We start from the raw sequence: 26,829 nt of genomic DNA on the forward strand, positions 1-26,829 counted from the left end.
ATAGCAGCCCCAAAACCTGTGCCCTCGTGACTGCACAAACCCAGCTGATGGTTGATGACCAATGAACAAAGGAATGAGCCTCTGTCATTGTGGTCCAGGTCAGCCTCGCCAGGACAGCAGAGCTGGCACATCGCCCACAGGCAGCTAGAGGGTGCACAGAAACTCCAGGTGGGCTCCAATGTACAGATGTTATTTTGAGGGTGGTAACTGGCTTTCCCCACCTCTACTCCCAGCTCTGGCAAAATGTTCTTGAGTTGCTATCACAAAAGCATTTCCAGACATGGAGTCAGATTCTGGGTCTCCTGTAAGTTTCCTCTTGAGGGCTCCTGTTGAACCATAGGGGGGCAAGAGGTCATCTAGACCCCCTCTCCTGTGGCATGGAGCGACCCTAGTGGCACACAGGTGACTGGGAAGGGGGATTGTGGTTCTTGAACTTTTTTTTGTGTGTGTGGTACTGGGGTTTGAACGTGGGGCCTCACGCTTGCTAGGCAGATGCTCACAACTTGAGCCACACCTCCAGCCCCTACCTTTTTAAATCAACTGATTTTTTTTTTTTTGACATAGTGAGGTGCAGCTCAGGAACACTGAGCCTCTCTGTTTGAAGTGAGGGTGGCGCCAGCCCTGCCCCTCCAACCCCCATCCCCCAGCTCCTCCTTGGAGCCATAAAAGATGTGTGGTAACCAGGGTCAGGTTTCCAAAGCAAGTCAAATTAGGGTTTTTGAACAAAACAACTTTCTGTAGTTTTCTGTAATTCAACAAGCAATTCCAAATGCTCTAGATTTTTTTTTTTAATTCCCCATTCTGGGCTTGAACCCAGGGCCTCTTGTGCGCTAAGCAAGTGGTTTCACGCTGCAGCTCAGCAAGCACATCTACTGCTGTCCCAATTCTAAGAGTGGGGAGAACAGAGCTTGGTCTTTGGAATGTGGCAGGGCCCTGTTCACAGGGGATGAAGGGACAACACCCTCAACAGGAAGGTCAGGGTATGATGTTGTCAGAGGAGAGACAAAGTTACAAAATGTTTTGTAGAAGATCCCGTTTTCATAATAAATACACATGTAGATAAATACATAGAAAAACATACCCTCAGTTTTTAATGGTGGGTTATTTTCTTTTTTGCTTACTTGTATTTCCAGACTCCCTGTAATAAATTTTTCTTCTTAAATAAAATAGGTGAGGTTAATAAGATGACACCCACAAAAGGTGCAATCCCTCTCAGAAACATGGCAGCTGGGATTAGGAGAGTCTACATGGCTGCTCTGGCTCTCTTCCCAACACAGGGTGGGGCAGGAGGCCTGGGCAAAAGGCCAGGAAGGTGATCTGTCTGAGGTCCATGCAGAATGGGATGAGCCCAGCAGGATGGTCAGGTTACCTCAGGTCACGTGGGGCCAGTGAACTAATGTGTGTCTGGGGCCCCACCTGAGGGCAGCTTGGTCTTCTGGTCCTGGGTAGAGTAGCCAACCGGCCCTGCACCCCCACTTCCCCAGTCTGATTTAGTTCTGTCCATCCCCCATGGGCCCAGGGAGTTGGGCATCCCAGGCATGGTGCCCAGGGTTAATTATTCTCACAGCAGGCCTGGGTGGCCACTTACCACGTCACTTAAATGAAGCTGACAGAACCTCGAACAAGACAGCACAAACCTGAGCCTGTGCTTGTGGTCCCAGACTGCTGCTGTGGCCCCTCCCTCCATGCTGAGCCCTCTGGCCTCTTCCAGGCAAGGTGCTGGGCTCAGAAGTCAGCATCCCGTCCCACGTAGGACTGGGGTCCACCTGGCTGGGGTGACTGGCTTTGTATCTGCAGGTCCTGAGTAGGAGGGTCACAGAGCCATTCTGAGTGGGCTTGGGGGAGACCAGGCACATCACATGCTGATCCTTGGCCCTGCAACCGAAGCCAGGCTTTTCTGAAGACAGCAGCTGAGTGCTTTTCATGTGAGGCCTGGCCCAGGCTCCAGGTCTCCTCCTGGGGCCACTGTTTTGTCACCCGGCACCCACCTCCCCAACACTAGGAGCTGCAGGAAGGACTCACTACAGTTTTGTTTTGAGGAAGGCAGGGAGGGAGGGAGAGAATTTCTACTTTAGCTGGGGTTGTCCCAGTCCGGCCCTGGCTGAGCCTTTCTCCCATGGAGCTGTCTAAGCAAACAAGAAAAAAAAAAAAATGACACAGTAAGGCACAATTCAAAGGTTGGTATATTTTTTGGTTTTATTTTTTGCTTTTGTAAAGAAAAATAATGTATTTTCTGTGAGAAACAAAACCTAAGTAAAAGCCGCTCCCCTAGCCACAGGGTGCCAGGACCACTGGTTCTGGGAGACCAGGCTGGCCTGGCTGGGCTGGCATGCCTGTGTGGGTACTTCCTCAGAGTCAGAAACAAGGACGCTGGGGAGTTTGGTTTTGTTAGGCCAGAAATAAAATAAAAAAACTTGACATACCCACTGTACACATAGGGACCAGGAGGTGCCACCTCCAAGTTGGAAGCCCCTCTGACAGTGGGACTCCTGCTTCTGGGGGCAGTGGACAGCCTGGGACACAGCATCAGGTACTCCCAGTTCAGGAGCAGGGCAGAGGGAGGTGAGGTCAGAGTGGTCTCCTTCCCTGCACGTTAAAAAAAAATAACTAAAAAAGCACCCAAAGCTTAAGAAAACAACTCCCTGGAAAGGAGACGGGAGGCATCCAGCTGCTCAGCACATACCTCACCTGGCAAAGGTGTAGAAAAATAAAATGAAACTTTATCCCTGAAAAATCGAGCGAGGACCCTCCTCCTGCCCCATGTCCCTCCCCCCAAGTGGCACAAGATGTATCGACACAGACAGACACACAGGCAGGGCGGTAGGAATGGGGTTCTGGCACCCACAGGCACATGTGGTCCCACGTTCCACAGCATCTGAGGGCAGTGCCAGGCTGCCCAGCACAAGGGCAGTATGGGTCAGGCAGGCAGTGGTGGGGACCAAAAAGAGTGGGTAAGAAAGGCTGGCCAAGGTGGCCTGGGAGAGAGGTCACATGGAACCCAGGTGGGGACAGGAAGGGGAGAACAGTGGTGTTCCAGGGACCCAGTGAGGGTAGGGAGGGGTCCATCTGGTCTGAGATGTACAGCTCCTGTGGAGCTGAGGGATTAGGCAAGGACCCTGTGGGCAGCTCGTGAGGGAGGGTCCTGGACAAACAGGGCCGGGGTCCTTGGTGATCTCAGGGGAATGGGCTGCTTCCTAGGACGGTTACCAGAATAGGGGTGCAGAAGGCAGGAGAACAAAGTGTGAGAGGAGTGGGGTGGCACCTAACACTGGTCCTGGGGCCGAGAGCTATAGGCAGCCCCCTCTGCTCACCTGTCCGGGGCCAACAGGAAGGGGCAAGGCAGGCAGGCAATGCCTATCCTTAAGGGGACTTGTCCAAGGGAGGCTCTCTCTAGTGGGGGCAGAGCAAGGACACAGTGACCCAGGGCTCATCCCTCTTCTGCCCCAGGGGTCTTCTTCATCCTGTGGGGCTCCAAGGTGGCCCTCCCCAGGAGAGTACTGTAGGAAGATGAGGACTTGGCTGGCAGGAGTGGGTCAGAGGCAGCCTGGCTGGCTCCTGCTGTAGTTACAGTAGTACTGCTGTCCCTGCTGGATGAGGGGGAGGGGACCCCAGGGTCAGGCAGCCTGTTAGGGATCCCTGGCTTCGGGGTCAGAGTGTCAGCACCAAACACATTCAATATCAGCCAAGGAGGTGGTGGGCAAAGAGCATGACCTTGGACACACTCGGCCCTGCAGTCTGTCAGATGAGGAGAGCAGACCTCCTGAGGACAGGAACTTGCAATCCATGAGGTGAAGGGCCCTGGAGTCAGGGTGGAGGCACAGCCTCTCTGGGAGGTTCTGGGCGGCAGTGGTGGAAGCAGTGCGCACCTGGCCCTCTGGACACTCTGGGGGTCAGCGCAGGCTCTGGTACAGGTAGGCCGAGGTGAAGAGAGCATTGGCAGCCAAGCTCACAGCCAGGAGGCCCCGGACCAGGGAGGGGCTGAAATGCCCTGCAGGAGCAGAACAACCCGGTCAGAAGGGGCACGGGCGTATGTATGTGACTGTGTGGCCAGCACCATGACCTTAAAGAGTACGCAGTTAGAGGCTCTGGCTCCACCCCAGGGCGATCTCCTGTGCTGGCCTCACCTACAACATTCTTCCTCCACCAAAGGCCTGTGGGCATGAAGGGCCCAGGAAGCCATGAGTCACGAGGTGGAACAAGCCCCCACCCCAGCCTCAGCTACCAGGTAGACCCTGAAACCCCTGGGCAAGGCTGCTTTGGGGCTGCTACCTGGGCAGTGAGGGGTGACCCATACCTGTGTTACAGATGAGGAAATGGGAGCTCAGGAGGAAGACTACCCTGCCCAAGTCTTGGAGATAAAAAGTGGTGACTCAGGTCCCACATCTATTTCCTGCCATGGCCTTAAGGTCACCAGGCCTCACCTGAGCTCTCTTTGATTCAGGCACAGTGCCCGCTCTGAGTCACTTCAAGACCATCTTCCCAGAAAAACCCTACTTGCTAGCTGCCATCTTTGTCAACACCTGTGTCCTGCCTTCCTACCCGGGGAAGTAACTGGTGTTAACCAGTTCTTGATCCCACGCCCTGCCCAGTCAGTGATGGGATCAGGGAAACTGGCATTGAACACTGGAAGCTTGGCACCCTGGTGCAGGACAAAGCCCAAGTAGGACCTCCCACCCCTGGCCCACTGCCTGGGTGTGCCCAGGCTCCCCAGGCAAGCCTGGCACTGGAAGTCTACATCTACTCTGTCCAGCACAGTGCCTTGGGCTATATGTGACTCTACTAAGCACTTGAAGTGTGGTTAGTGCAGCTGAGATGAATTCTTAAATTTATTTAATTTTAACTCAGTTAAATTCAAACAGCTGCCCATGGCCAGAGACTCTTGTGATAGATGGTGCAAGTCTGGACCCTAGCCCTGGAGGGAGGAGAGGGCTGTCCTCTGCAGAGTCCAGACTGGAACCCAGAAGGCACTGGAAGGGTTATCATCAGTTGCTTAAGGACCTGAGGTGCCCTTGAAGGTTCTTTCTCCATCCTAGACGCTGTGGCTCTAGGCCAGAGCTCTGCACCCACCAGGATGTGACAATGGCTTTGGGTCTGGTCCCTCCCGCTTCTTCCTACTTGAGAGGCACAGACCTTTCCAGGCGGTGGCCTCCTCTGAGCACCCTTTGGTGGTGGTGTCCACTATACAGGTGGATGACTGGGACGAATCGTCCTCTTTTTTGATGGAGTGGTTGCTGTAGGCACTGCCTCTGGCCAGTACTGACCTCATGTCTGTAGAGAGAAGGGTGTGTGTCTCAGGAATGTGCACAGCTCACCAAGGGGCAGATGCCTGCCTCTCTACTTCACTCCTAGGACACGGTACTTGGAAGTGGTGAGCCGGCATGTCCCGACCTGCTCACCTCCCCTGGGCAGTAGGAGGCCAGGTCCTGTTTGCAGATGCTGACTGTACAGCTGCTGGGGAATAGCTGGTTTTAGATCAGGAATGGCAAACAAATGTCAACAAGGCACCAGCAGATGCCCACAGTGGGATTTCTAGAGGGCAGCCCTGGGGACATGGGACCTCGACTGCCCTGTCCTCTGCCTGTTCACCATGCAGCATTCCATAGCCAGATCTTCCAACATTGTTAGACACAAGAAATCCACACATTCATGTGAAAGTTCTAGATTTGTTTGTTTTCAGGCAGAAATTCACTATGCAGCCCCAGGCTGGCCTCAAACTTATTGATCCTCCTACCTCAGCCTTCCTAGTGCTGGGATTACAAAATGTACCACCATACCCAGCAAAAGTTCTAGATTTTAAAGGACTTCAATTAAGTTTTTTAAAAAAGCTTCACAGCACAAAGACTGCGTAAGCAAAACAAAGACATATGAGATCAGACACGGTCTAGCAGTGTGCGACGTGTTCTCGATGGATCCCAGAGAATTGCGAAAGGAACAAAACCAGCCAGTAGAGGACAGTGCGTCCTAGAGTACTTAAGATCACCAGATCCACACTGGGAGTCTACAGCCTGAGAGAGTGACTAAGGATGGCCCCCACCGCACACCACAGAGGTGCTCCCACAGCCCTCCCAGGTGCAGGGTCCTCCCAAGGTGGATCCACAACGAGCTTTGTCCCGCACGTACCCATGGTGTGCTTTGTATCCTGCATGGGCTGCCTCTGGGGGAGCTGGGGAGGCTCAATGGTGAAGAGGCTGCCATTGAGTGGTGAGTGCTCTTCGGAGCTGCTAGGTATGTTGGGGGCCTCCCCGGGGGACGATGAGAACAGCAGCAGCTTCTGCCCCTTCAGGTTGAGCCGGGCAGGACTGATGAGAGGCCTGCGGTGGCGCAGGGAGCCGGAGCTGGAGGCCACTGAGCTGGCCACAGAGGGTGCCGGGGAGGGGAGAGGGGAGGAGGGGAGGCTCCCCGACAGCAGAGAGAAGTAATCTGCAGGGAGGGAGGATGACAGAACCAGAGATGACGGTAACCCATGGGTATGTGCTGCTGTCACAGTGATACTTGCCATCTACCATTTTGGTCTTGGTGCTTTTCTTCCCTTGTCAGAAAAAAAGGAAAGGTGTAGACTGGGGACGGGGGAAGTCTGCTGGAACCTGAGCCAGGAGGGGCTGCACTCCACCAGGCAGTGAGGAGGCGGAGCCTCAGTCATGAACCATTCACCTACCTCCCTGGCTAAGAGCAAGGCCTGGCCTGGAACAAACTTGGGCCCTGCTGAGGCTGGAGCTGGTGCACATTTCCATCAGTGGAAGACATGATGGCACTTGACCCTAATAATCCCCGACCTCACTTCACACCAGAAGAAACTGAGGCACAGGTGTTTGTCTCTTGCCAGGGCTGGGGTTGGTTTGAACACGGATCTGCCTGGCCTGGAAATTAATGCTTAAGCACTCTGCTCTGGAAACTCTGAGCCTCCCCCACTTCAAGCAGCTTTCTGGTCCCTCCCTCCCGGCTCTTATCTTCCTTACCTGAAAGAGGAACCTCCTTGGGTCGAGACACCCGGGATGGTGGGCGGCTCCCACTGAACAGGTACCCCGAGTCTGGCAGAAAAAGAAATGCAGCATGCATCAATCAAGTCTGAGGACCACAAACTGTCACCCCTCTCCTCTTCCTCCTCGTCCCATAGCCCCGGATGTTCTGCTGGAATCCAACCTCTGTGCTTTCATGAAACAGGCCCTTGATGGATACCAGCTGCCATCCAAGGCATATTCCTATACTGCAGATAAAAGGAACCAAACCCCCTGGGTCACAGGGGTCAGCAGTTTTCAACTCTTCATTCTGTGATGTTCCACACCCTTTCAGTCACCTGGAATCCCACCGTCTCCTCCCAGTCCCAGACCACTGGACCCAAGGGGGACCAGTGACTCTTCCTAAATCAAATGTACCCTGAGGATAGGCTCATGCCCAGCTGAGAGCTGAATGTGGAAAGATCTGGTGGAGGCTGCTGCAGGACTCTGCAGGGGTGGGGTCACAGTGCACCAACTGCCCCCCAGGCCTAGGTAAGAGTGATCACACAACCTAAGCATGACAGCCAGAGCCCCCTCAGAAACAGGTCTATGGACGCTGAGGGGGGTCTCAGCTGGGCATGAGTAGCAGGATGCAGGGATGAGGCCTTTACTGCGGAGCTGAGAGGCATTCTTAGCCCTGACCATGACGCCTGAGTCCTGGACCTGGTCTCCCAGGTATGTGAGCTAAACACCTGTGAGAACTTCTTCCCAAATCCACTCTGTTTGGAGACTCTGGGATCCCGCCTGTCCCAGACTTTCAGAGATCAGAACTTGGGCCCACAGTACTCCGTGCCACCTCAGGACAGTTGCTCTGAGCCCCTGCCTCAGGCTCTGACAGGGAGGTCGCCTGTCCTCAGGGACGAAGGCCCTACTGCAAAGGCCTCCCCTCCCAAGGGACCTGAGATGTCAGCTCTGTTACTCTCTGTGTGCTCTGGCCCAGGGCAGCGTCTGGAACCCTCACATAGTCTGTCCTCTGGACCCCAAGTCCCACTTGAGAGCTGTGAGAGCGGCCAGCCTGGGGCCCCAGGAGACAGAGAGGGATATTCTGCTTAGAAGAAGAGCACACCTCCCTACCAGAGGATACATGGCCTGAACTCTTAGCTGCAGTGGAGGGCAAGACCTTCACTGTCATCAGGAAACCCCAGCCCCACAACAGTTGTATCTGCTGAAAGGCCTGAGCTTGGTCGACTGGTCTCTCACTTCATCCCATCCCAGCCCCACAGGTACAGCCACTGTATTTTATTTTATTTTATTATTCTTTTCTTGAGGTGCTGGGGATAGAACCCAGGGCCTCACGCACTTGAGCTGAGTACCCCCAACCCCAACCCTTCCCTACTTTACATTAGGGCTCAGGGAGCCTCTCTGAGTCCCGGTGAGCCAAGGCTTGCTCTCGATGGGATCCTGCCCACACTTCATGTCCCCATTTTACCTCCCTCAGACCACAGAAGGGTCAAAAGACCACTGAAAGCTGGGTGAATGGGGTCTTTTCCAGAGGGAGTAGTAGTGGTGAATGGAACTTGGGGCCATGAGGGCAGGAATTGCTCGCCTCACAGGTCAAGTCCTTGACCTGTGAGGGACTTTTCACCTGTGGGATTAATTTTTATTTTAATTTTTGGTGCTGAGAATTGAACCCAGAGCCTTATGGATGTGCATCTAGCATATACCTAACCTCAGCTTTTATTTTATCCTAGCCTATACTGTTTTATGTATATTTTTTTGATAGGGTCTCCCTATATAACCCAGGCTGGCCTTGAACTCACTATATAGTCCAGGGCGGCCTCAAATTCAGGAGCCTCCTGCTTCCATCCCCCAAATGCTGGGATTATAAGCATGTACCACCACGCCCTGATCTCTACTTTTTGAAGAACTACACGAGGTGGTCCTCCTCCCTGCAACCTGGACTTCTCTCTTCCTAAGATAGCTAGTACCTGGCAGAGTCTGTCCCAGAGGTGGTCCTACAGAGGCCTGGGAGCTCAAGGCCCTCCCCTGACTGCAGGTCCACCCCCACCCAGGACTCCACCAGGTCCCAGCTCCTGACAAGAGTACCAGGAAACGCTCCTGTTGCAGGTCCAGGTTCCCCTGCCTGGGATATTCCAGGACCCCTCACTCCAGATGCTGCCCACAGAGCACCCATGGAGGACTCATCAGCACCCTCAGCTGTGACTTGTCTGCCACTGCACCCCCAAGCCTTGTCCTGAGCCTGACACTTGGTAAGGGCTCAGGAATGCTGTGCACAACAATTCCTGGCAGGGGAAAGGGAGTAGCACCCTCTTCCAGCCACCGGGCTCATGTTCAGTTACCTGGGAGTATCTGCAGTCCAGGCCTCTGTACTAAGGGCAGTCCCATTTTTATGCCCCCTGAAGGCCTGGAACTAAGTTGCCCATTTAGCTTAAATGTTGTCTCCAGAGTCCTGTCCCTCTGGCACCCTCTTTTGTCTTGGAGGATGCTTAACTGCACGTAACAGGGTGAGAAGCAGTTGAGCTGTGAGCCTGAGTCCAACTGTCTAGCCCAGCACCTACATAGGAACTGGACTGGCCAAAATGCAGTCACGTTTTGCCTCAAAGCTGCCCTGGCACCCAGAGGGCCAGTTAGCCCCCAGGGTTCCACTGGGAGTAAGCAAACCCAGTGTGTGAGGATCGTCACAGACACTCTTGGTGCAGGACATTTAAAACTGGTTTTTAACTCACAATCAACTTCCTATGAGATCCTGCTGAGAAGGATGTGGGGACAGACAGAGTCCCTCAACACAGGGACAGGGCTAGGTCTCTTCAGGGAACAAAATCCCTGCCCTTTGGGTCACATTTTGTAGTCCCCAGGGCCTCACTCAGAACAGCAGTAGGAAGAACAGAAGGTGGTGGTAAACAGCCAACTCCAGAAAGCACTTACTTTTACCGAGGATCTGGTGTACCTGTTGCCTTTCTAAGCACTTTAAATGCGTTACCCCACTGCACCCTCACGACCCCCTGTGAGGGGGCCCTCTTGTACTAGCCCCATTTTTGGAGGGAAGACAGAGGCTGAGAGTGGTCAAGGCAGCTACTGACTGGGCTCAGCTGGGTCTGAGCCCAGCGAGCCCATCTCTCCAGCAAGAGCTCTTGCCACTCTGCAGGACCATCCTTTGCCCTCACCAGAGCTAGTTCCAGCTGCTCCAGACTACTGCCCACCGAGGCCCGCATAGGCGGCTCTTACCTGCTCGGGTCAAAGAGGGTATGGTTCCCAGTGAGAGGGCCCGGCTGAGGCGGCCTGGCAGTGAGGAGGGCGAAACCCGACGGGGAGACCGGAACAGCTGCTGGTTGGCGAGTGGCAGGAAGCCGGGTGGGGTGGGGATGAACAGGGATGGTGAGGAGGCTGTGACACTTGGGTGAGACATGGCCAAGCTGGGGCTGGAGGGGAACAGGCCAGCAGACTCTCCTGGGAAGTACCTGTAGGGGCCCATCAGGCAGAGAGAGGAAGATGGTGAGCCCAGAAAGGTTCTGGAAGCAGCCTCCGCACAACAGGGCCCATCCCCTCCCAGGGTGTAAAGTGGGCCTGAGTTGGGGTCCCAGAGGAGGCGTGCGTTAGTTGAAGCAGAAAAGCAGTTGTCCATTCACGCCATTAGGAGCAGGTGGCTGGGAGGTGCCGGCATGGCCCACCCTTCCCTGCATGCCCCTCCATCCCTCAGGCTCACAGCAAACTACCTCCACTATGCATCTCGGCATTAAAGTGACACTGTCACCCTCACCACCTTGACCACTGGCTATTCCGTCACCCTGAAACAACACGTCCAGCCCCATGCTGGGCACTCAAGGTTTGTGAACTTGGGCTTCTGGCTACTTCCTGATGTGTCCAGAACCTCTTAATAGAGCGATTGAGGTCAGAGTCCCCTGCATGGCTCTGGGAATCCCGTAACATTCTGCCTTAGGAAGCTGCCTCCCATTCTCTGGCCCTGGATACTGGACACTCATCTAAAGCCCCTTACAGTGCAGAGCGGGAGGCAGCCAGGCCTTGGATCCCTGACAAGGCTGTCATGGGGGTATACACCAAACTCGAAAGTTAGAAAGGACCTGTCAATGACTGCAAGGCTGCCCGAAAGAAAAAGGTGACAGTGTCTCTTTAAAGTAGAGAATATACAAATCACACAACAGGACCTGTTGGCCCCAGGCCAGAATGTCAACCATGCTTCTGATTAAGGCACCCGATTACAGAGGGGGACAGGGACAGAGGCAGTTAATACATTAGTCTGCCATCTGAATGGAGCTTAGGGCATCTAGCCTTACCTCAGTCCCGAGGGACAAATGAGCCCAGCAGACAATGTGCGGATGAATGGGCAGGCAGGCTCAGAGCCCATGGTGAGCAGGGACTGGCTAAGGTACACGTGTTGCCAAGGCGGAGTGCTCGGGGATCACTAGCCCAGCTACACTCCACTGCTCTCCCCAGCCAATCTTCACAGACTTATAAGGAAAGCATGCAGCCAGCTGTTGACTTCCCAGAGAATACCATGTGATCTTTCTGATCTCTCACAAAGGACTTCAGAACCAAAGGTAGGGTTCAGTGTTTGGGGAACATGGGAAGTCAAGGCAGAGCAAATCTGCTGGCGGGGGAGTGGAGGGGCAGTCAACTGAGCCCCAGTCTGGATGCATCCTTGCTCCACCTGCTGACCCATCCTTTGGGCCTATCTGATGTCCCCCACCCCTGCCTTAAGACTGTGGGGAGGTTCTGCCTCTAAATGGAAAAGATTTTGTGGCAGAGTACTGTGGGGCATTGTGAAGCTCTGAGCATGTGCTGGTTCCACCCCCAGCACCCAAAACAAAACAAACAATAAAAAACAACGGAAAAAGAAAGTTGTGTTCTCACTTTAAGATTGTAGTACACTTTGGCAGGACCTGTGGAATGGCTCAGAGGGAAGGACACTCTCAGGCACTGTGGCTGGAGCCTGTGGATCACTTGCTTGATCATGTATGAGCCTCCATGGGAGAAGAGTAGGTGCAGACCCTAACAGGGAGTCCATACTGCACAGCCTGGCAGCAGGGAGTGTGAGCCTTAGAGCAGGTGCACGCTCAGGCCCCTCCATCAAGTGGCAGCAGGAATCTGAGCTGGCGTCCTGTCATGGCCAGGAACCAAGGGCAACCCTGAAGCAGGCAGTCCCCAAGGGCCAGTGGGCATGGTTAGGGAGCACAGTGAGAGTTGAAGGCCCCGGTGTGGCTGCAGGTTTTGGAGGAAGCCAGCTGGGACCAGAGACTCCTGGCTCCTCAGGGTCAGCACCAGAAGGCTCAGCAGGGTCTTGCCAGCATATCACTTTTCCCAGCTTCTGCTGACACCTGGGGAAACCCTACAGTCAAGGTAAAGAATCCTACCCATCCAGCATGGGGGCTGTTCCCAATGCTGGTGCTACTGAAAATGCTGGTAGGTGAGACAGGTCTTTGGAGGTTGGCCTTCTCTTGCTGTAATATGTAAAGCCCTAGGTGTGAGCTGTGTAGGGCTCAGGGTGTGCTATGGTGGGGGTGTCCTCAAAGGAATCTCCTGTTATAGGAACCCTGGTCTTGCCAGGCTCCTGGACCTGCAAAGGTACCCAGGCTTCTTTGGTGATAGGCCCAGGGTCCAAGTCTGTGTGACCCCAGGTAACCCTCAGGCATTGGCTATGGGGAGGGCCGAGGGCAGGGGCAGTGGTTCACCTTATGCGAAGGGGAACCGAGTGGTCGAGTGGTGGATTACCCAGCCCCATCAACAGTGCTGCTGTTTTAAGCAGCGGTGTACTGAGATGGGAAAAACACAATGCAGCAGAACAAGAGAGGCGCTGGGGCCCTTGAGCCATTTGGTGTCATCATCACCAGTTCCCACACCTATTCCCCGCCCAGACTCCTGCACACATGCCAACACCCCCAACCCTGCCCAGCCCTGGCACAGAAGCCCTTTTGAAGAAATGTGAAAGAAAAAAGAAAAAAGACATGGTACCTGACGCCACCTGGAAAGAGCAGGGCCCAGGAAGCATTTATTGAAAACATAGCATTCAAAACATGATGTCTACGGCCAGAGTGTGGTTACAGTGATTAGGGGGTCACGAGACAATTATCCACAATTCTACTATACAATGAGATAGAAGAGACCGGTTGCAGACAGAGGATGTAGGCCCCTATCTGGGCAGGGTGGCAGGCTGGCCGGGGATGTCAAAGGGTAGTCCTGCCAGTTTGCTTCAGGGATAATGTTTCTGGGGCACCTGTCCCCCAAGGGTTGGGACTCCAGACCTGGAGGGTGAATACGGCTGAGTCTCCCTCCCTTCTATCTCGGGAATGGCCATTCTGTACCTGGGATGATCCCACCCTGACCTGGATGGCCTGATGGTCACTCCCAGTCAACAAGCCACAATCCGGGGGTGCCTGTATGTCCTCAAAGTAAGGAAACGTTAAGGGACAGATGGTTAATTTAAAAAAAAAAAAAAAATCACACAAAAGGCCAGGAAACCTACGAAGGCCAGGAAACCTTACTTTGATATGTCTTTCCATACTACCAGAGGGCAGGAGAGACATCTACTAGCAGGGGATCCTAGTCAGCCAGAATTGGCTCTGCTTATCATAAATAATTTAATTTAAACACACAAACACACACACAGATGTCCTGCTCCTACCCAATGCCAAAACGCAGCAATTAGCATCGCACTGTTAGCCTCCTTGAGAACAGATAGTGATACACGCAAGAGCACGCATGGCCAGCAGAGCCAGCACCTGCTGCAGGGTGAAGGGACAGGCAGCTGGGCCACCAGGGGCAGCTATGGCTCGCCAGCTCTATTCTGCATGGCCTTGTCCACACCTCTTCAGAGGGACTCTTCATCTCATCTCCCACTCCCACAGAACACAATGAACCCTTGCTGGGGCTTTGTCTGAAGTCACACAGCTCACTGGGCACAGAGGCCAGCAAGACCCAAATGGTCTCCTGTCCCATCTGGGCTCACCACACACAGCTGAGCAGGATGTGGGCTGCTATCTAATTATAGAGGTTCAGATGTGGAGTGGCCCTAAGGACCCTCAAACATAACAGGCTCACAATGGTGGGGCCAAGCTGGCACTCTCAAACTGCTTGTGGGGCTTCCTGCAGGAGCTGACCAGCCACCTCCCACCTGCCTCTCTGCCCCTTCAGATCCAGGCATTTGGTGACCCCTTTGTTGGATGTGACCCTCACATGTGTGTAACCTGCCTTTGCCCTCCCTGGGCTGATGAGAGGATGAGGAGCCGGCACAGCCTGGGATTGATGGTGAGGGACAAGTGGGACATGCCCCAGGGGGTGCTTTCTCAGGAACCACCACCGTGGGCCAGCCTCAGACCACATTCCTGCTGGGCCCCACAACCCAGCTCTCAGGTGACACTTTCCTCTACATGTAGACAGTCCTGCCTCCAGAGTATGTCTACTGTACCACCTCATATGATCCTTGTGCCCACTGAGGCCAGCACCCAAGCTTCCCGGAGAGGATTCACCTCTCACTTCACATGGTTAACCAAGACTGGCCAGGACCATATAGCTGGGAAGAGCAGTTGGTGGCCCTTCCTCTGGGGTGGTAACTTTTAGGGGTGACATCCCCAGGCAGCCTTATCTCAGAAGGGAGGGTGAGGCCATGTGGGCCCTGTGGCTGTCCCTGGGGAAAGACGGCAGGAACCTCAACATACTCCATAGGTTGCTACAAGTATGTTGGTGACAATGACCTAGTGAGAGCCTGTGTATCCCTTGGGCCCCTTACCTGAGCAGAACTTGGGCACCACATAGGGGCAAGTGGAGAAGCCTAGGAACACAGGGAGAACAGGGCCTATTACAGTGCTCAAGCCCTGCCCTTGCTAGCCAGGGCCCAGCGAGCCCAAACCCTAGCACCCCAGGGGTGGGGGGGGGGGCTGGGAAGAGCCTAGCTGCCAGGGCAGAGGGTGGGCAGGGTACCTGCAAGTCTATCTGGTCTGCAGGAATGCCCAGTTGCTAACGGGTGAGTAACAGGGAAACCCCAAAAGCCTCACTATCCAGAGGGAGCTTGCCAAATGTAAGGAGCAGCCAAACTTTCACCTGAGAGGGGCTCAGTTCACAAACCATGGTCAAAGCCAGGTAGGGCCCAAGAGCTGTGCTCTTCATTCCTGGGGAAGGAGGCAGAGGGATCACACAGTTTTGGCAAGGTCATGGAGCATGGAACTGGGTAGCAGACCCAGGGAGGCAGGCCAGCTACAGCAGGACCACAGGGACAGACCAGGCAAGAGATCCTGGGGGCGGGGGGCAGACAAGGTGGTGGCTATGCTCTGGTCCTCGCTTACCCTCTTGAGTGGCACCTGCCTTGCCAAGCAGTTAAGAGTGTCAGGCCATGTGACAAGGACTCAGCAGGCATCACTATCACTGCCCCGTTACAGGGCTTAGCCCCACACCCCTTACCCCATGGAGTCAGAGCCAGCAAAGAGCTGTGGCAAGCCAGAGGGAAGCCACAGGTCAGAGGCAGGCTGCAGGTGCATCAGGGCTGTGAAAGGGTCTTAGGCCAGAGAGAGTGGTGAGAGTGGTGAGCAGCTACAGGACACTTGGGGACTGCCTCAGGTTGGAGGGTGGTTTGATGGTGCTGGGAAGGAAAAGGGGGGTGGTGGAGTGGCTGGGCTGGGACCTGGCACTCTAGAAGGTAGGAATGAGGCAGGTAAGAAAAGACAAGACTGAGAGGAGCCTGCTTCAGGTGGGGGGCCAAGCCCTGGGCCTGTCCGTCAGTCTGTCCTCCCCCCGCAGTCACTGCTGTTTCTCTGACCTTCGGGGCTGAAACCTCCGTGGGCCCGTCGCCTTCTTTGTGGCCACAGCTGCGGTGAAGCCCACCAGGCAGCACAGGGATGTGGTGCTGAACTTGAGTGTGTCCAGCCAGCGGGGCGAGGCAGCCTGCAGATATTGCTCAGCCAGGTGCAGCCCCAGCAGCAGGGCCCAGAGACAGGTGGCGAAAGCATCAATCCTTCTGAGCCTGCCGGAGAAAGCAGGGGCAGGTGGTAAATGCCTGGGGCAGGACAGGACCGTCCCTCCCCCGTCCCTCCCCACCCCCCAGCCCTGCTACTTCCTATCCCATCTATCCACACCCTGTTCTGCTCAGAAGGCGGGGCTCTGAACAAGTCAGTATTTCCCCTAAGCCTGTGTCCTAGCCTGTGAAACGGGCTAAGGACATCTCCCTTGGTCACTGTGAGGTATGGAACATGGACATGGCTCTCTTACAGGGCCTGTTACTGCTGGGAGAAGGAAGCAAAGCCCTCCCTTGAGCCTCCACAGCCCAGGGGTCAGGTGGTTTCTATCACTCAGTTGTTACAGAGTGTGAGCTGACTGGGCTCAACTTAGTAGTAGGCTGACTCAGTGCCAGTGCCCCCTCTAAGACAAATGACCTGCTGTCCTACCTACCAGACTCCTGGCCCCTGGAGAATAGAGACTAGTATTGTCCAGTTGCAGGATTCAGCCCAGGGCTGTGCACCAGCAAGGCCTCTTTTAGCCCCCACCCTCAGGCAGCAATGGAGTGTGCGGACTCCTGCCCATCTGTGCCCAGGGCCCCACATGCACCTGATGCGGCCGGCCAGCAGCATGGCCAGTAGGCAGGTGAGCAGGCCCAGTGCCACGATGCTCGTCTGATGGCTCTGTCCAAAGGCCCAGGCCATGAGTACCTTCTCTGCTGTGTGCTCGGGCAGCAGGCCCAGCAGCTGCTGCCAGCCCTCAGGACTGGGGACAGTGCCGTTGTCTGGGGCAGCAGAACCATTGCCACCAGGTGGCAGAGCTGGAGGCAGAGCGGCCCCTGGGGTTAAGGGATCGCTGGGGCCATATAGTGCAGTGGTCAGCAGGAAGGCACAGGCCAGGAAGGCCAGGGCACGGAGCAGGATGACCTGGACTGGGGCCTTCACTGCAGAGGGGCAGAAGCTCTGAAGGAGGAAGAGAGAGGGGTTAGCAAGGTGCTAGAACCACCCATGGCCACTTTTGCTCACTGCGTGGGGTGCCCCACCATCTTGTCTCATTCCTGGGGTGTCACAGCTGTGTGTACAGGGACAGGCACTGCTCCACTACACTCCCTCTTTTTTGGGGGGATACTAGGGTTTGAACTCTTCATGCTTGCTAGGCAGGTGCTCTGTTGCTTGAGCCACATGTCTGGCCCTTTTTGTCCAGGCCATTTTAAGCTTCTTGTTGTCACTGGAATGACAGACACACACCCAGCTGCTTTTTTTTGTTGTTGTTGAGATGGGATTGGCCTCAAACCATGATCCTCACCATTCTCAGCCTCCCAAGTAGCTAGGATTACAGACTTGAACTACTGTGCCTGGTTTGTTCCAAGTAAAATCTTCAATAACTTTGCCAAGTTCTCACCAAAAATTCCTATTATATGTTTAACTACAACTGCAATAGATGTGCAGATAACTTTGGCAAATGTTAAAAACACAGCAGCAAGTTACAAAGTCTAGGAACCAGGAGGTTAGAATGAGAACCAGGGGTCTGAGGTTAAGGCCCACCTGTGTCCTGCTGCACAGCCACAATTAAGCAGAGGAAGAGGTGCTATGTGGAGTGGTGGGAGCCTAGCTGCTGAATGGATACCACACACCAAGTGGACCTCAGGACATGAGGGGGCAGGGCAGGGAGGAGTTTCCTTGTGAGGTTGTTTTTTAACTTTTTTTTTTGTGGTGCTGGGGCTCAAACTCAGAGCTCCAATGATTATTATTATTATTTTTTTAAAGAACCAGAATATTCCACTAAGTACTGTGCTAAAAACAAGCAGTTTTGTCAGATATTCTTGGATTCAAACCCTGGCACTGCTGGGCCCCATGTGCATGGCCCCATGCAAGTTTCTCGGCCTCCAGAGCTTGGTTCCCATAGCTGTAAACAGGAGTCACAGTGTCTAGTGCACCATGAAGCTGTCATGAAGAACAGATGCAATGGCCCTGGGAAAGTGCTCAGGGACAGCAGGGCAACCCTCAATCCTCTCTCAGATGCACCAACTACCAACACATCAGTCCATGTGACTCTCCTCAGGAACAGCCCCCAACCCGCCCTCTAGTCACTGGGGCCCACCTCTTTGGGAAGGGTTCCAATACAGACTCAATGCCCTGAATGCCCCATGGAATTCAGCTTCAGACCTGCACATGGGCCTGGTCAGCCTCCCGGCGCCTGAACTGATGGCTGAGTAGCAGGGCACGCAGCTGGCGGTTCTGGTGCTTGATGTAGTATTCAACAGCCGCCTGGCATGGCCGGCACAGCTTGTACATCTGCTCCAGGTGGTGGCGGTATACCTCGATCTCCTCATCGTACTTGCCCTGTGGGTGGGCGACAGAGGCTCTATGTCTTGGGGCACTTGAGCTCCCTGTCATGTAAGTGGAACCTGGGTTCAGATTCAGCCCTGACTCAAGGGGGTGGCCATAGGCAAGATCCCCCACTCTTGGGCTTCTTCTCCCTCTACTGCAAATGATGATAAAGGTCCTGGGGGTGAGGGCCAGCATAAGGCAAGGTCCTATAAGTGATGGTGACACTTACTCTAGGGATGCATCTGGAGGCCTGCTTCAGCCCAGCCCTGGTTTAGCTCCTGGCTGATACTGCATGGACTTGGGCAGATGGAACATCTAGGACCAGGGACTGACCTTCCCCTGGAGCCTGAAGGTCTATACAACACTAGACCTGCTGGCTGAGCCTGAGCCTGAGGAGGAGCCAAAGACAACTGCCATCCCTAGCTCCCTCAGAAAGGCAGCACTGTACTGCCAATGCTTTAGTCTCTAGTGGCTGGGACAGCTATCAGTCTGATCTCTTGTAGGGATCAATTGTGGCAACAAAGCCACCCAGTGTCCAACCACATCACCCTCCCCATCTTTCTCTCTTAGCCTGGCTCACCCATTCCCCTCCCTCCCTCCCAGGTTGGACCCTGCCAGAAATGCCAGTGCTTCTGGGTCTCAGCTAGAATCACAGTACCCCACCAGACTGAGATGGGTAGGAAAAGGAGCCAGGTAACAAGGCTCCTGGACCCCACAGAGTGCCAAGGGGCTGGAGACTTCCAGCTCAGCTCAGCAAATAGCTTCTTTCTCTTCCAGAGCCAAGAGCTTCCCTAGCCACGCTCAGAGTGAAGAGTATGAACCCTACAGGGCCCCAGCTGGAGCCCAAGGCACTACCGCTCTTGGCCCAGGGTAAACCCTTCTGGCCCTGCAGGCCCTGGGTTTCCAGTGTTCCCAGACTGGAACCCAGACAGCAGTGGCCACAAGGCAGAGAGAGAGCAAGAAGCTTGGTTCCAGTTGAGATGGAAGAAACCACACAAGCTGGGGTCAGTGGAAGGTGGCCTCAGGCATTCAGGATAGCCAGGACCCACCCTCCTGCCTATGCGCTCACCTCCTCCCGGGGTGAGAAGGCAGCTAGCTGCTTGATCTTGGTAGTCTGGTGGTGGCTGCACTTCCGACACAGTAGTACTTGGCTGCTCACCCACTGCTGTGGCTGCGTGGGGTCACGGGGACTGGGCGCACTGCTCACCACGTGGTTCAGGTGCTCCATGTACTGTGCAGGGATCGGCTTGTTGTAGTCACCGTTCTGGGGGAGAGGGGAACTGGTCGGTGGGAAGCCCCTTCCCAATGTGGGGCACGGGTTCTGACGACTGACTCAGGCAGGGGTCCCTTGGGGATGTGCATGATCTCAGACACTCTACCCTTGCTTTCTTTACATGGAAGAGCAGTAGCCTTTCTTCCGATGCTGCCACACACACCCTGAATGCCCAGGTACTAAGAGTAAAGTTACTCAGCCCGCCGCTAGGCAGGGCCTGGAGCCGTCTCCTGCCCACTCACCTCATCCTGGCTTTCTCCCTCAGAACCCTGAGGCTCTCAGAACTCAGTCTGCAAACTGTGGCCAGTGGGAGGATTGCCTATTTCATAAAGTTTTATTGGAAAACAGTCACACTCCTTCATTTGCACCTTGTCCACAGTGGCTGGGCAGTTGGGTAGTTGTGACAAAGACTACACTACCTGTAAAGCCTCATGCTTAATATCAGTCCCACTGGATAGCTGCACAGATCTGGGCTTGCACCCCAAATGTGCCAGGTGTAGTGAGGAGACTGGATAAGTTGCCACAGCTTCCTGAACCTGGCTTCTCCTCCTAAAACAAGGATGAGATGCTAGGCAAACAGTGAGAATTCAGCCACATAACGTGTGTAAGTGGCCTGCTCAGAGCCGGAGGAGGAGGGGATGTGGGTGGGGTCAGCCATCCTTGGGATGGGCTAGGGGAGTAGGTAGCCTCAAGGTGGCAGCTCAGGAGCACCAGCCCTGCCTGTGACCTGCAGCCTGCACACACCTCCTGGAAGCCGTTGTACTGCTCACAGTGGGGACAGTCCCAGCAGTTGCGGTTCCCATAGGGCACCAATGTGTCCTGGTTGCAGAACCAGCAGTTGACCATCGTATGTGTTGGCTTCCCCCTGTGAATGGAGGATAGCAGGGTCAGTTGGGAAGACTTCAATGTCTGCAGATTTTTTTGCAATGCTGGGGTTTGAACTCAGGGCCGCAAGCACTCTACCATGTGAGCCACTCTGTCAGCCCTCAACATCTGCATATTTGACCACCCACAGTCCTGCCCCAGCCACTAAGGAAAAGGTGCTGGAAGTGGATCCAAGTTGGAGGTGCAGGCCCACTGAAGGAGGAAGCATCAGCCCAAGGAGAGGAAATCAGGTCAGCTGTTGCAGGAAATCAGGTCAGCTGTTGCTGCACCCACCAAGCCAAGAAGACCAAGCCAGAAGTCCTTGGCTGACAAAGCACCTCCCACAAGGCAGCTGGAGACTCATTAGCTCTGTAGGCTCCAATAAATTCACATGGGGACCCAGGGCCACCAGCACCACCCATATCCTGGGGCTCAGACAAGGAAGGGGGAGCAGGGTCAGGGCTGACCAAGACAAGGGACTGATAAGGACACAAGTCAGGATCCCCTACCCAGGTCCTGTTCCCAGGCTGCGGAAATGGTGCTCCCCAGAGAGTTTTCAGAGTGAAGGGAGCCTCTGTGCTTTCCAGAAAAAGCCCCAGTGTGAGAGCCAAGGAGGCCAAGGGGCGGGGACTAGTAACAGCTGCTGGCCAGCACCAAGCCTTCCTGATTAGGGGACAAGGGCAGGCAGGCCCATAGTGGGCCTTGCTGGCCACACATGTGGTGACAGGTGGAGGCTGAAGGATAATCCTGGCCTAGACACTAGGGGATCTGTATTCTGGGACCCCCCTCCATCTTCCCCGTTGGTTTGTGGGGCACAGTGGGGAAGGGGGGCCACAACAACTGCCCAACAAACCCCTCCAGTTCCTGAAATCTAGAAACAATATGGGACGGGGTGAAGGGTAGCAGCTGCTGAGCCCTGAGGTCCTTGATACTCTTCCCCTTGGACTTCCCTCAAAGTCCCCCTCCAGCTCTGAGGATACTGTCTGGGTCTGGACAGAGTGGCAGCCACCCCACACAGATGGTCCTGCTGCTCAGACAGCCTTGTCCTCTAGCCGTTCATCCTCAAAAAGGAGGGGGCCAAGTTCTGGATGTGCCCCAGGTAGTTCCAGTTGCCCAGTCTCAGTGCCCACATCTGTAAAGTGGGAGCACCATAGCACCCACTGGTGTGCATGGCACAAGGATCAAAGACACAGACAGAGTGCTTTGTAATGCAAAGGGTCAGCTCTGTCACACCACTCCTGCCTGAGCTTGTCAGGGGTGGGCAAGTAGAGGAAGGGAGCTCTCCTATCACCTCCTTCACAGGGGCCTGTTCATGGGAAGTACTAGATGGTGCCTGGCCTAGTCAATGTCAATAAATGATAGTGACAAGGGGATGGGAGCCAGGACAGAGAAGAGGAAATGGAATCAGGCTCTGAAGGAAGGACCCCAGGGTCCACAGAGGTGGCCAGGATATCCCAGCAGCCTTGGTCATACCAACTTCTCCTCCCTAAGCTCAGGTTGAAGCCCTCACAATGACAAGGGACCACCACATTTTGTTAACAGCTCAGGGTCAGCAGGCAAGGCCTTGAAGATAGCACACTGAACAGAGGGGTCCCTTGTCAGGGCATGGTTCTCAGGGAGGGTCACCCCACCTCTTGGAACCGCCATTTCATTCCCTCACTTGTCAAATGGGGAGGCTGATAGTCCCTGCCCCGAGAAAGGCTGTTGGGAGAACCCAGTAAGAGAATGCAGGAAAGTGCTGAGCCTTGTGTGGCCAGTGCCCAGCACCTGATGGCCTCATTGGCCGTCAATGATGACAGCAGCAATGCAGGAGGCCACTGGGGCCAACTGTGGCTGCAGGTTTGGAAATTTGCTCTGCTGCAGAGCATCCATTTGGCATTCCTGGGTAATTAAGCATTTGTTAATTTGTATCTCCTTTATAGTCCTCTTTGTAACTGTGCCATGGGGGTGCGTCCTCATGACCAGGCAGAGTGATCTGTCTGTCCATGCCTCCTCCCCTCTCACTCCCAAGGCCCTACATCCACCTGCCTCAGCCCTGTACCTGCCCCCAAAAGACTAATGACAGGGAGCATGGACTGTGGCTAAAGAACAGGAGCCTGCCAGGAAGCCGCTCCTATCCCAGGAAGCCAGCATTTCTCTAGCTCTGTTGCTAGGGAAATGGCTCCTGGCCTCTAGGAGTCTGGCCTGGAAGTGGAAGGTGGAGATAATTTCTGTCACAGGTGGGGTCTCTTTGCCAGCAGTCATCTCCTTTTGGGGGTGGGGGCAGTCCCAAAAGGTACAGGGAAGGAAGCACTGGGCAACTAACTGGCTAGAATCTCAGGTCCTTTCAGTTCAGCATGGTCACCTCCAAGGCCTTACATACCAGAGTATCAGACACCACTCACTCCACATCAACAGGCCAGCTTCACAGTTTCTATGATGTTTCCAGGGCCTCAGGGCCCACCTCTATCATGGCAGGGTAATACCCCTCTCTCATAGCCCTCAGCCCACTTCTCATCCTCAGGCCAGCCTTCACCTACAATTTGGCTCTGGGACAACCATACCTGGTGGACAAAGTTGAGATGATGAAATAGAACATCCCTGTGACACAGGTAAGGAAGATGGCCCCAGAGAGGTCACATCCCTGGCCAGGCTGCCAGGACTGGGGGCCCAGGGGATGGTGGGAGGACCTAGAAGCCACTTTCCTACTCCTGTGACTTTGATGCTGAGATGCCAGAGGAAGCTGGAGCATCCATGGTGGGTGACACCTTAGAAGGCAAGGGGTAGCTGCAAGCTCATATCCACACCTCCACAAGCCCCGAACAAACCTCCACAAGCTCTGGTGACGCCATCACTCCACCAACAGACATACTGCCATTCTCCACAGGTGGGGCTCTGCTCGAGAGTGCGGCTGCCACTGTGAATTCCTACCAGTCTGGGTGTGTGCCACACAGAGGACACCAAATGGGGCTTGGTCACTGTCTTGGAGAGCTCTAAGTATGTGAGAGGCTGAGACGCCCATCAGTCCCTGAGAAGTACGTGGTGTCTCTGAGGGGTCTGCCACATTGCTTATGGCCTTTTGGGTACTGTGTCCAGGCCCCAGTGGAGGCCTAAGAGAGCTTGGCTTCATGGGTGGCTCTGCCCTGCCCTTCCAAGCTTCACCTACCAGAAGAGTCCAAGGAGGAGTAGCCCCTGCTTCAAGGACAGCTGCAGGACCAGAGAAGCCTCCAGACCTCCCATCCCAGTCTTAAAGAAAAACACACAGAAGTCCACATCAATGCTGCCAACACTAAGGCAGAAATCCCAAAATCTACCCTCTGGGGACAGAGGTGGCCTGGGGCAGGTATGTCACCCCAAAGGTTCACCAAACACCATGAGAGGCTTGCAGAGATGAAATGTTTTGAGCAAAACACTCTACTTCAGACTTGGATACAAGGACAAGAACGACAACTCACAGCGCAGCTGGCAAAACACAGAGAGAGCGGCCAACACACAGGGCATTTGCTGCTGCCCCGAAGAATGAATACACTCAGCAGCATGGCAGAGGCAGGTGTGTGTACCTAGGGAGAGACAACCGCTTAGGACGGTGAGTGGTGAGGTGAGTTTGGACACGGGACGGCCTACTAGAGGGACTCTGAATTTGAGGACAGGCTCTGCCACGTTGGGAGACTGCATTCTCCTTGTCCCCAAACACAAGAAAGACAATCCCAATAAAACACCAAATCCCGCTGCCCACCCAAGCAGGGCCTTAATGGGCACAGGGATGTGTTCTCAGGAGATGAGTCTTGGCAAGAGGACTCGAAGGGTGGGGAAACCAGGGTCAGCTTTGCCTGGGGGCTCTAGAGGACTTCAGGGAACTGACTGCTTCTTCTTGGGCACCCTGGCCAATCTTAAAACCCAGGTAGGGCTGCTCTAGAAGTGTCAACAGGATACTCTCTCTACACTTCTCCTCCAGGTCACCATCCTGCCCTCTGCTATCTCTGTGTGCTGAGCCTGCACAACTGCCTTCTAAAAACAAGTCCCCTTGCAACATGCACCCCAGAGTCATTCAAACCCCTCACTGTGGCCAGAGCTGATAATCCCTCCCTGTCACAATGTTCTCCCCACGAAGGGGCTGGGAAGGGTGCAGCCTCTCTCCAGGCTGGTCCTACCTACGTCACAATCATGAGAATGGCAAGTTTACCTTCAGCTGAGACCCTGTGCTCATGAGAACATCTTAGCGTGTCCTGGCTAGGACTGTCCTCCGCCTAGCACCAGTCCTAACTTTGGTGGTGTCCAGGGTCATGAAGAGACTTCTGGGGACCTCCTGGCTTCCCTGCAACCTCACCAAGGCCCCAGATCTCTGTCTCTGGGAAAGGGAAAGCTGTGGCTGGCAGGGGTAGAAAGTAGAGACAGGACACCTGAGAATTGTGGCAGCACAAGACACACCAGTGCATACAGGTCTGGGCTGCAGACAGCCATGCTGAACACAGGTGAGCAGTTGCAGGTTCTGCTCTTGGACCCATCCTGGGCTGGCTAAGGAGGATGTCCAGGAGGAAGTTGGGCTCTGGACCAGCTCTGCTGCCCAAACCTCTAGGCATCAGAGCTAACTGCCTCAGCTCCCTTGTGTATAACAGGACTGGTTTCAACCAGCTGGTCTTGCAGGCCTCGCTAGCTTCCAGAGCCTAGGTAGGAACCGAATGGACAATGTAGAGACTTGGGGTGAGAGACTCCTTATGTTAGGGACTCTCTCAGTCCCTCCAGAAAGCAGCACCTTCCTACAGATACAGCTGACATCTCTTCTACCCTTCGTCCCTGGGAGGCCTGGGTGATTCACCCACCCTCACTCCTTTTCACCTGCCTCCTCCTTGAGAGAATGAAGTGTTAAGGAAGAAACTGCCCGGATTCAAGCCACACTCAGCAGAAAGCCACCACTTGGGCAAATGCCTTTGCTCTCTTTACCTAAGATCTCAGCTTCATAAACCTATCTTTCTCCCTGTCTCCAGGGAAGGTTTATCAGGTGGGGAAAGTTGGTTATCCCTTACACCCTGCTAAAAGGGGTGTGCCTGTCCATGAAGGCTGATGGGCAAGGCCAGCTCTGAATGGCGGTCTGCAGGATCTCTGAGCCCTGGCAGAGCAGAGCGAGAATTGAGCCCATCTTAGAGGCCTTGAAATAGCTCAGCTTTCTCCACCTCTTGGGAGCCCGTCTAGCTCGGTGGTTAAGAGTGCACACTCCAGACTCAGGCTGCTGCAGTTCTATCATGCCGCTCCTGAATAATAGCGATTTATTTAGCTCGCCGTATCTTGGCTTCTTGGGGTTGGTGGTGCAGTGGCTGCCCTTGAAATGGGTCTATGTGAGGAATGTATTATCCCGACACATCGCGTGCAGAACCGCAAGTGCACCCCATCCGACGTACTGCGGAGGCCCAGGGAGAGGGGCCCAAGGCAGCACCGCCGGGGGGCGGCGGCCTCCACCTCCACGCAGGGTGAGGGGGCGCAGGCCTCGGAGCGAGGAGGAAGTTGGCAGCCCCCAGGCTGGCTGCTCTCGCACGCATCCCACATTCTGGAATCTCCCGCCCCCAGCCAGGTTCCATAGCTGCTTCCCAATTCGGTTGCAAACTCGGTCTTTTTGGGGTGGGGATGGGGCCGCAGAGCGGATCTCGCGCGTCCGCAAGTAGAGCGGGTCCCCACTGGAGGCCTCCGGCTGGGCGGCGCGAGGACCGACGCGGGGGCGGGGCGGCGGCCGGAGCCGCGTGCGGCTGGGCCGCACACTTACCTCCGTGCGATCCGGTAGAGTAGCACGCCGGCCGCGGCGCACGCCGTGACCCCCAGGCCGCCGGCTAGGCCGGCCGTGGGGCAGCTGGCCAGCAGCGCGCTCACTCCCTCCATGACTCCCGCACGCGCTGGCGGACGAGCGACGGTGGCAGCAGGCTGAGGGCGCGGGCCGCAGGCGGGACACGAACGGCGGCGCGCGCCAGCTCGCGCCGTGACCTTCCCCGCTTTGTAGCCGGCGCGGATCCGCCCCTTGACTCGGCGCGCTCCCGCCGTGCAGCCAATCGCGGCGCGGGGCGAGCCCGAGTGGGCGGGGCGCCGGCGGAAGCGCACGCTGCTGGCTCGGGCGCGCCCCCGGGCGGTCGGAGGTGGAAGGCGGCGCGCAGGGCTGGGAGGGAGCCCCGCCCGTGCACGCAGCCGCGCCGGCTCCGGAGCCTCGCAGAGTCAGTCGAAGTCCTGCGATCGCGGGGAGCGCCTCGGGCGTGTGCGACAGTTTGCCATTAGTCTTTTCCCTTCGTTAGACCTGTCTTCCCAGCGCCTCGCCAAACTAACCTGTCAGCTCAGTGCTGTTTGTTGCGAGTCGGAGCTCCTGAAGTTACCCGGGTTAAAAATTAGCTTGTTCAAACACGGACGGCCAGCGGTTCAATGATCAGGACAGCCATGTTTTGGATCATAATGCAGCTTTTAGAAAGAGTGGCAGAACTGGAAGGATTGGCCCGGAGGTATGGTGCGCTTA

The 26,829-nt window shown here is 55.3% G+C and overlaps 1 protein-coding gene across 4 annotated transcripts; it reads right to left on the bottom strand.

The window, feature by feature from the left end:
* Window positions 1–2,170: 2,170 nt before the first annotated feature.
* On the bottom strand, window positions 2,171–26,327 carry Tmem201 (transmembrane protein 201). 4 transcript variants are annotated; one of them, XM_074081417.1, is made up of 12 exons: window positions 26,098–26,283; window positions 23,798–23,902; window positions 20,244–20,364; window positions 19,296–19,490; window positions 18,062–18,238; window positions 16,506–16,858; window positions 15,721–15,924; window positions 10,182–10,414; window positions 6,957–7,028; window positions 6,121–6,420; window positions 5,131–5,268; window positions 2,171–3,988 (listed from the first exon to the last, which is right to left on the bottom strand). In XM_074081417.1, exons 3-12 carry the CDS (start codon window positions 20,343–20,345, stop codon window positions 3,891–3,893), a joined length of 1,872 nt encoding a protein of 623 aa, XP_073937518.1. In that variant the 5' UTR covers window positions 20,346–20,364; window positions 23,798–23,902; window positions 26,098–26,283; the 3' UTR covers window positions 2,171–3,890. The 4 variants fall into 4 exon arrangements, with proteins under 4 accessions (XP_073937518.1, XP_020013098.1, XP_073937519.1 ...); XM_020157509.2 differs by lacking the exon at window positions 23,798–23,902 and having other exon boundaries at window positions 26,098–26,327; XM_074081418.1 differs by lacking the exon at window positions 26,098–26,283 and having other exon boundaries at window positions 23,798–25,997.
* Between the last annotated feature and the right edge of the window lie 502 nt (window positions 26,328–26,829).

This window comes from Castor canadensis, chromosome 7 (genome assembly GCF_047511655.1).
Source record: "Castor canadensis chromosome 7, mCasCan1.hap1v2, whole genome shotgun sequence".
NCBI classification, from domain to species: Eukaryota; Metazoa; Chordata; class Mammalia; order Rodentia; family Castoridae; genus Castor; species Castor canadensis.

What these genes read in the sequence shown, in the direction of transcription:
- Tmem201 (XM_020157509.2), bottom strand. Translation starts at nt 26,210, where the DNA reads ATGGAGGGAGTGAGCGCGCTGCTGGCCAGCTGCCCCACGGCCGGCCTA. An exon ending in CCTTCTCACCCCGGGAGGAG is followed by an intron (nt 18,239 to 19,295) that starts GTGAGCGCATAG and finishes GCCCACCCACAG; the next exon opens with GGCAAGTACGATGAGGAGAT. An exon ending in GGAGGCCACCGCCTGGAAAG is followed by an intron (nt 3,989 to 5,130) that starts GTCTGTGCCTCT and finishes CTGCTCCTGCAG; the next exon opens with GGCATTTCAGCCCCTCCCTG.